General features: G+C 32.0%; 1 protein-coding gene across 1 annotated transcript; it reads left to right on the top strand.

Moving 5' to 3' along the window:
• The first annotated feature begins 8,945 nt into the window (after nucleotides 1–8,945).
• Nucleotides 8,946–9,293, top strand: LOC131598093 (cysteine proteinase inhibitor 5-like). The gene has a single exon (XM_058870727.1). It carries the CDS (start codon nucleotides 8,946–8,948, stop codon nucleotides 9,291–9,293), a length of 348 nt encoding a protein of 115 aa, XP_058726710.1.
• The last annotated feature ends 316 nt before the right edge of the window (nucleotides 9,294–9,609 follow it).

The raw sequence follows: 9,609 nt of genomic DNA, 5'->3' as shown, positions 1-9,609 counted from the left end.
GCTCTTGATCCAAGCATCTAGCAAAACTCGATCTTGCACGGTACCTAAAAATAATAAGATGAATGGGGTGAGATTACTAAATCTTAGTGAGTTCCCCTATCTTATGAGTCCTCTCAGCTCTACAGGTTACATGCATCATCTATGGATCCATCAATGATCCTAAGGTTTCCTCATAGCTTATTCCCCATCATACGTCTTCATATTGATGGTATGTCAACACCTCTAATAACTCATGTGAATTATTGATACACAATCCTTTCACAGTCGCACTTCAACCACACAGTCATCTAATGCCTTTTTCGTTTCTGAATCTGACATTAAACTCACTTCCTCGGTCGCATTCCCCAATGCATAATTTTTAGCAGTTAAAGTGTAAATAACAATGCAAGGAATCATACTTCGTGCCTTGGACCTCCCCCCCTTGAAATTCCACAACACTCCCAAAATCAATGTGTCCCTACTTACCGAGACTAACATTATTTAACTTTTGAGGATCTACAAATACTTCCCTCGATGCATCTCACATCGAGCTAACCTAAGACATACATCGTCTATTCTAACACTGATTACCAATGTTAAAGAATTGTCACATAATGCGCTGGTTGGAATATGAGGATTACACACATATCCCCATCCCGGGAACTACGCATAAAGGTTCGCTAACTCCAACGGAACAAGGAGCATCCAGGATGTAAAATATAAAATTCTCACGCAATCACGACCACCCAAGGTCTCTTCATAGCGTAGTATCGAAACTTGATCCATTCCACTATCGCCTTCTTGGATAGTCTTCCACTATCAAAGGTGACATATGGATCCTTATCACACCTACCTTATGAAAACTCGGATCCGCGTCTCACGAATACCAATCTCATCCTACCTCGAGTTCCAGATAAACCGTTGTTCCACATCTGTGAGAAAGAATGGTTCACGCGCCTCTTGCACGATAGCAATACTGTGGCGCTATACTTGTCTGGTAGTACTAACATGGTGGTCCCCTCCAAGGCCATGCACTCAAGTAACCTACTCAGTAGCATATAACATCCCCACCCGTATCCTATAGCCACGACCGACAAAATTGAACATGTCTCAATTGAAGTCATCGTTACTCAGATCCCTCCAGTCACACGTTTAAGGGTTACCTCCCCTGAACGCAACAAATTAGATCTGACTCGCTATGAATCCAGTTCGAGTTCCTATGTCAGGTGTGTACTCATTCACACAAGGAACACACGAGAGATTCCCAATGATAACTCCCACCATATAGGAATATCATGGTTACAAATAACAGGCATCTACTGCGGTCAACCTACTGCTGCTTTAGATAACCACTAGTTCGATTCACCTAAGTACCCAACACCTAGCGTAATTCTACGACTTCACTCAGGATTAGATGATTCACAACTAACAGTGAACATGGATTACTGCACTCTGCATATCCATCCACTCAGTTGCCACCTAGCATAGTTCTAGGACACACACATTTCAGAATAACAAGGAGATGCAGTAGTTTCTTTCACCTAATCAAATATTCCAGATTTCGCCCTAGTTGGAGATCACCGCTTCCACTCGTTCTAACCATCCTTCACTAGATAATTACCCACATCTTAAGGTACATCGGAACGAATTGGAGTGTAACCATCTTGTCCATCCAAGTTCTTCCCAGACCCCATCTTCTTCAATTTGACATCACAAATCACCGCGCATTCGCTGTAAAACAAAAGATAAGTGACATATCCTTACTTTGTAAATTTAATATCTTGCATCTAATGTTGCAATCATATAGCATCATATTATTTCATTTGATTAACCGGTTAATTCAGATTACAGGAAATGCCTAGTTGATTAAAACATGCTTATAACAACAAACCATATGCATTTTTTATTAATCTTTTCACAATGTGTGTATAGCTTGGGGCTGCGTCATAAAAATAGACCAAATCAAATTAGATTTATCCCACATTTATTTCGATTGTCGACATGATTGCACCAAGCAGAGTCGAACATGATCGTCAATACTGATGGTAAAAGATAAGTTAATTACTTACACTTATTCTTAAAATATAAGATTAAGGATCCATCTAGCTTTTGGAATAATCCTACATAAGTTATATTACTGAGTATTACTGTCTTATTCTTCATATTATGAATATACGTGAATATAAGTGATTAATCAATATGTCTCACAACTTGTATACCAGTCATCATATATGCAAGCTTGGAATTCGTATACTGAGTGGAAATTATCTGCGGGAGAGATTGTTAGAAAACAAATCACATTTGTTTTATTGAAGTTAAAAGAAAAACTTGAATCATGGTTATACGTGGGAGTATTAAACAAAGCCATGATTACATTGTTATATTCGATGCAGGTGCTAGAAAAGCTTCAGACCGGAGGTGCAAATCAACTTCTGATAAAAAGCAAAAGAAGGCAAAATCGACTCATCTCCTCTTAGAAAGCACCTGACATAAAGCCAGACAAAAACACAAATTTACACTTCAACTAATTAGCATTCTTGTAAAAAAGATAAGTAAGATCTTTGCCGCTTATATTAAATAGCTTCTTAGATCTTGCTTTAAAAAAAAGGTGTCGTCTTTCTACCCTGCGTGGGCGCGAGGCACCCTACTCTTATTAGTATAAAAAATTAGATGAGATTCGAACAAAATGAAAAAAATTTGTAATCGGTTATGGTCGGATAGTGTGAGTATAAACACTCGGCCTAAAAACTTATGTAACACCATTATGAATAGTAGGAAGACGACTCACTCAACCTCTGCAAGGCTCTCAAACCATCTTCAGTGAATCCTTGTAAGGGCTTTGTACCTATAAGCCGGTTAAGTCTTCAGACCGCTGTCCGCAACTCGGTCAACCTCGCCAAGGCTCTCAAACTATCTTCGGTGAATCCTTGAAAGGGGCTATGTACCTATAAATCGGTTAAGTCTACGGACCGTTGTCCGCAACTCGGTCAACCTCGTTAAGGTTCTTAAACGACCTTACAAGGGGCTCTACACCCAATAACAAAAAAGTCCAAGCGCACTCTTAAGCCCCTGGCATAATTGGCTTCGGCCAAGCTAAGTGAACTTAAACCTCTAGCCTAACCGAATCCAAGTGCACTTGAAGTCTCTGAAATAAAACAAAAATTCCGAGCACTCTCAAGAACTCTGACAAAACGAAATTAAAACTTCTCGCCTAGAAGACAAGCAGTTATAAATGCCTCGGTTAAAAAAAAAGTCGGGTATATGAAATAAAGATCATCCAGAAATCAAATGTACTTAACCATATGAGTTGTGTGTAAGACAAAATGGATATCCAAATGACGAAAGTCAAGTAAGCTACCCGGTCAAGAGATCGGGTAAGCTAGAGAATAACTCGAAAGCACAAAAGCATTTAATATTAGCTAGTACAAGCAAATAAAAAAAGGTTTGGGGATGACATAACATGAGTTTTCACCCGATTACATAATCGGGGAGTTATATAAGCCGTCATAACAAAGCAATAAAGGAAACGAAAGTTCTTTATGATTGACGATAGTGATAAAATACAAAACCACGAATAAAAAACTGTTCTTCTTATTTGTGGAGTCGATGATCTTCAGATATGAGGTATTGAAGCCAATCATCATCAGCCTCGTAATACGAAACAGACTCCCCAACATCATCCTTTTTCCCAATGGGCTTCAATTTCGTCTTTGTGACTTTACTCTTCCGAGTATTGGAAGTATTCTTTCCATTCTGGGAAATCTGACCTTGAAAGCTCGACCATTCCCAGTCTCGCCAACACTTTCTTTTACCTTTCACGAATTGCATAGTCTTGAGATTTCAAATGGCTGTTTACCTTCAGTCTTATTCATTGTTAAAAGGAGAAAAGATCTTAAAATTCAAAAAAGTTCCTTCTCCATACCTTATATAGGAAATTTAGGAAAGGCATAAACATGAATAAAATTGGCAAAAATAAAAGCTATATAAATCTAAAGTAAAAAGATTAAATCAAAAATGACAATACGATTATAAAAGCCACAAAGGGGCGGTTCAAAATACAAAGCCCGTAGGCAAAAGCCATTGGCATACGCCTTAAGGTGTATGTCCGCCACTAAGTCGGTTACGCCCCCATGCCTCTGTCCGCACCTATTATCACTCCTCGTTTAAAAGATTCTAGTACTAAAATAACACTCCCCGTTTAAGGGTCGAGTGCCATGAATTAAAGCTCCCTAAACAAGGGTCGAGACCGAAACCAAACGGGTAACTCCCATAGAGGCAACTCCCAGGCTCAATAAAAACCTTGACAAACTCGCTTGAGGTTCATTAGCCTAGAGCTATGAACAAGAGGGCTCATTAGCCGATTAAAGTTAAAATCGCAAACCTTTCATCTGCTCCTGACACATGTAATGGCTATAAACATCAGAGACCTTCATGATCGAGCATATCTTTTCATAAACGAGGATCCATACTCGGGGGAATTGTTCCATACTCGGGATATTTATGAAGACACGACTTATAGCATGGAATATGCATATAGCGGAGCACTATGCCCTACCCGACAAACATGTAATTCAATCGAGAACTGCATGTAGATAGAAATTGGGTACTTAACCAGAGGTCGAGTTATGAGCTATTACTATAACATCTAGAGGTCGGAAGCCAGGATGACATCCCATTGATGGAGTCAGTTACGCATAATGAATGAGGACGTTACAAGTATTTATGGACGAAGCTGATTAATGGTCATTAGACCATGGATATCACTATAAAAGGGGCTCCCGACAGAGAGATGAGCATGATACTTCTCTTGGAACAAAGTGCACTGCTCACTGCTTCTAAATCCCCAAAGCTCAACACAATAACAGTCAACTTCCCAGCTTTCCTCACCTCTGAGGGCAAGGTCCACTATATCTGGTTTTTTTACACAAGAACAGCGCAAAATTATGACTTTTTCAAAAAAAAAAAGTCAATTTGGCAACTTGACCATAGAATTTTCCATTAATCTTTATTTTTGGTTTCTTACTTTCTCTTTGTTTCCCAGGTATAAAGCCAGCATATGTGAATTTACCATATCTTTGCTTCGCCAACGTTTGAAACAAATATGGTTCAGAAGCGTTTTCTAAAAGCAATTTTTGCACACACACACAATTCTGATTCTCTCAACACACATGTTTTAATGTCAAAACAGAAGAATGAATCTGAACTATTAGATTTTAAAATAAATGGTGGATATTATTTTAATTTATTACATATAAATGATAATTTAGTGACTCGCGTCTTTCTTATAAACAATAGTCTTCTCATATTTTTGATAATAAATATTTTTATTTGATCAAGTCATATTAACTTCATATAATATAAATTAAATTTGTAACACTCTTCGAATGATTCAAGTAATTCTTCACTTAAAAAAAACATGATTTTAAAAAATATATATTTTTAAAAAAGTCCAATTCTCAATAAAAAAAATTTCACCTTTTTCCTGTATAATTAATTATTTTCTATTCACTAAAATAAATAATGAAATTGTTTTGTCTTTTGTTGGAAATCTTAGCATCTGGCCTTCGTTTAAAGTCATACAAAAGTTTCAGAATTCAAATTCAGAACTTTGAAAGGAACACACTCTCAAAACTCAAGCCTCCACCGCTAGGCCAGCTCTTGGGGGTTAATAATAATATAGTTATTGATAAAAACAATAAAAAAAAATAAAAGGGAAATTGTTTGAAAATGTTTAAAAATGAAGGAAAATTATCCATTTAATTGTTAACTTTATATGTATATTTTTTATAAACTCGTTTCTAATTAATTATTTATATTTTGTATATAGTTTTTTAATATAATTTTTTATCAATTTTATAGTATACGTTAAGTGAGTAGAATATAATTTTATTTAAAATGAAAAAAGTAAAAATTTTGTTAAAAGTTGAGAGTACACATTCTTTTAGTAAAAAATAAGATTTCTTATTAAGAAATGTTAAATTAATTTAAAGAAATATCAATAAAAATATGTAATTTTTGTTAATATTTATTAAATATACATAAATTTTAATATTTCTTAATAACAAATGTTCATTTTAGTAAAAAAAAAAGTTTGCTCAATTTTTAACAAAATTCAATATTTTTAATTAGGTAAAATTATATTTTGTTCTCTTATTCTTATTAGTATTTCTTTAAAAGATGTGATTTTTAATAATAAATAATTTAAAAAGTTATTCTCAACAAAAAATATTTACTTTCAATTTTAAACAAATTTTGTTATTTTTTATTTAGTAAAATTATATTATACTCACTTAAAATAGACTATAAAATTGATAAGTTTAGGACATTTACATAGGAGCCATTTTACATAGGAGTTGGAATAACAAAAAGTATAGGACATTTATGATTTAATTTGTAGTTTGGAGTTTGGTTGGACTCTTTGTAATCACCCTTGTACCGAATTGTTTTTTTGAATTAATCAACATATTTTATTGATTAAAAAATTGATAAGTTTGAAAACAGAATATAATATTATATTAAAAAATCAATATAAAAGAGAAAATGAAAATCTAATAATGAGTAATTAGTCAACTAAAAAAAATATACAATGTGAACAATAAAAATATGAAATTGATAAGTTTCCTCTCATTTTTAAATAGTTTTAAGAAAATTTCATTCTACATAATTTATTTATTTATTTTTATTCACAATAACATTATTTATGCTCATTATTTATTTATTTATTTTATTTTTAATACAAATTTTGATTGTTATTTCATATTCTATTAAAAATGAAACAATTTTATTATTTAATTTAATTGAATCAAATATGATTTAATTTTAAAAAATAATTTTGTTTAAAAATAATAAGAAACTATTTTCTTTTATTAAGAATCTTGATTGTTTTTAAGAAATAGGTAGAATTTTTTTTTTTTCTTAAAAAAATGGAGAATTACTTGATTTGTTAGAAAAAGTGTGAGAAACCTGTTTTATTTTATCAAAAGAAAGTATTATTATGATTTGAAAAAATGAAAAAAATTATTTATTACAAAAAATAGAAAGAGACTCTACTGTTAGTAAAAAATCATTACATTAAAACCACGTCAAAGAATAGACATAAGTGTAGCTGTTAGTATAATTTGATCTCTACACTACACATATTATATATTATATATTAAAGTAAAGCATACAAAATGAGATTTGTTGAATGAAGTAGTTTATAATAAGTCCGTTCGTTTTAGCTATATTATTTTGGGTTAAATGTACAAAACTCTTAGCTAATTTTAATTTTAATTCCTAAAAAATAAAAATTAGATTAATGTTAACATTCCATATCTTTAACCCCTTAAATTATAAAGTGGCATGGAATCTTCAAATTTGTTTACGTGGCATGTCCACGAGAATTTTCTTTTATGATTTAAAATCCACGTGGATTTTTTTTTTAATTTTAACATTTTTTTAATTTTTTTTAATTTTATTATTGTTTTTATCACAAGGGATAAATCAAAATTCGCTAACATTTAATTTCTTTTTTATTTTGATATAAAAACAATTATTTATTTGAATTTTTTATTAAATTATATTTTTGGATATAAAATATTGTCCTTGTTTTGAATTTTTGCGTTTGTATTTGCTGACATCTTCTATTCTTGGTTGTCTTATTTAGCGCTTTAATATTCCATAAAATTATCATTTATTCAATAAGGCATCCTTTGAAGGGTCATCCCAAATCTCCAAGGAACCAAATCCATTACCATGAGTGATTGAAGAAGCTGATGTTAAATCAAATATGCTATTCTAGGAAACCTCACTAAGTCATTGGGGCTTCCATGACCATGAGTGATGTGAAAAATTATATGCTCAAATACTGGAATTTCGTCCAAATGTCTGCTATGTACTACAACGAGGAAGGATATTTCATCCTCAAATTCAATACGACGCAAGATATGGATGCAGCGATGATGAAGGGTCTTATATGGATCAAACTACCACATTTGTCTTTCCATTTGGAGAGCTAGGAGCTTGGGAAAGATAGGGAGCGCTATTGGTAACTCTATATTCACATATGAGTGAGTGTAATATATGAGTGTACAACGGGTAGATTAAAAGTAACCTATGCCTGAATCTTAGTGGAAGTGGATGTGACACAGGAGTTGTGTGAAACGATCACCATCAAGGACATTGAGGGAAGGAAAAGCTGGAGTTTGATTGAAGGCCTCAATATTATAATAAATATCAAAAGGGTTTAATGGATATGCATTGACAGTGTAAAAAAGTTTTACACTGGCATCCAATAAACAAGCACCAACTTGCCATGTCATTAATTTATTTTATAAATAAAAGAGTGTTTTAATTGGATACATGATTGTAATTGGTTGACAGTGTAAAACTACTTTACCACTATCAGTGCATCAACCCTTTTCTCATATCAAAAAGTAGGTCATAAGTGTCTCAACATTGTGATAAATGTAAAAAATTCAAATAAATAATTATTTTTATATCTAAAAATATAATTTAATTAAAAATTTTAAATTGTTTTATATACAAAGGGAATTTTAATTTACCCCTCATAATCAAATTTTACTAAAATTACATGAGGTTTTAGATATTTAACCCTATTCTTTTAGTTATTTTTAAATGAATTGTATAATGTTATATATTATTGTTATAAAAAATTATAAAGAGATTTTTATTTTTTTAAAATAATTTTAGTACAATGTTATTTTAGGTATATTAATATTATGTTATGAATTTTATTAATGGTAAAAAAGGAAAAGCAACTATTGACTGAGACATGTTTTTATCAATCTTGGAAAGTAATATAATATATTAAAACTTTTAAATGGATTTAATTTATTTACTTTAATAAGAACCAATTATAACTTTTTACATTTTTTGTGTCTACTATATATACCTAACTTGTTACAACTAACTCACACCAACACATTTGTGAAGTTAAAAAAAACCATAGTTAAAATACAAACATAATGAAACTTCAATATGTTATTCTTATTACTCTCCTTGTTGTTCTGGTCTCTGCAACCATGAATCAAGCAATAGGAATCAATGGTGTGAAACCCATCAATGTCAATGATCCACATGTGATTGATATCGCCAAATTTGCAGTTAACGAGTACAACAAACAAAGTAAAACGACCAAGTTAACATTCGAGAAGGTCTTAAATGGTGTACCTCATACGACGTCTACTGGGACTATTTACCGTTTTACCCTTTCTGCAACCGATGGTTCAACTTCTAATAAATATGGAGCTATTGTGTTGGAGAATGCACAACACTCTTTGAAACTCATAAATTTCGCACCTATTCATGCCTAAGTTGTTAAATGTTTCTTGTTGTAATATTTTATTTCATCATTTAAATTCTTGTTTAAAATTATTCCCGTAACTGTCATGGCGAAAGAGTTGAAACTACTTGATATCAAAATTTACTGATGCTGAAAAATCAAAAAAAAAATTATTATACCAATAAAACTTATGTTTAGTAGTATTTCAATAATAAATTGTTTATCTAAATAAATTATAAGATCCTTAACCCTTGTTCGAATTTCCTTGTGATTATTCTTTTTCAAGAAAGTTAAAATTTGGTGTTCATACTTTGAGTGTTGAAGCTCACTAAAAGTACAATATTGTT

The sequence above is a fragment of the Vicia villosa genome, linkage group LG4 (assembly GCF_029867415.1).
Source record: "Vicia villosa cultivar HV-30 ecotype Madison, WI linkage group LG4, Vvil1.0, whole genome shotgun sequence".
Lineage (NCBI taxonomy): Eukaryota > Viridiplantae > Streptophyta > Magnoliopsida > Fabales > Fabaceae > Vicia > Vicia villosa.
The sequence above is the reverse complement of the archived record's forward strand: the minus strand, read 5'-3'. Positions and strand labels throughout refer to the sequence as shown.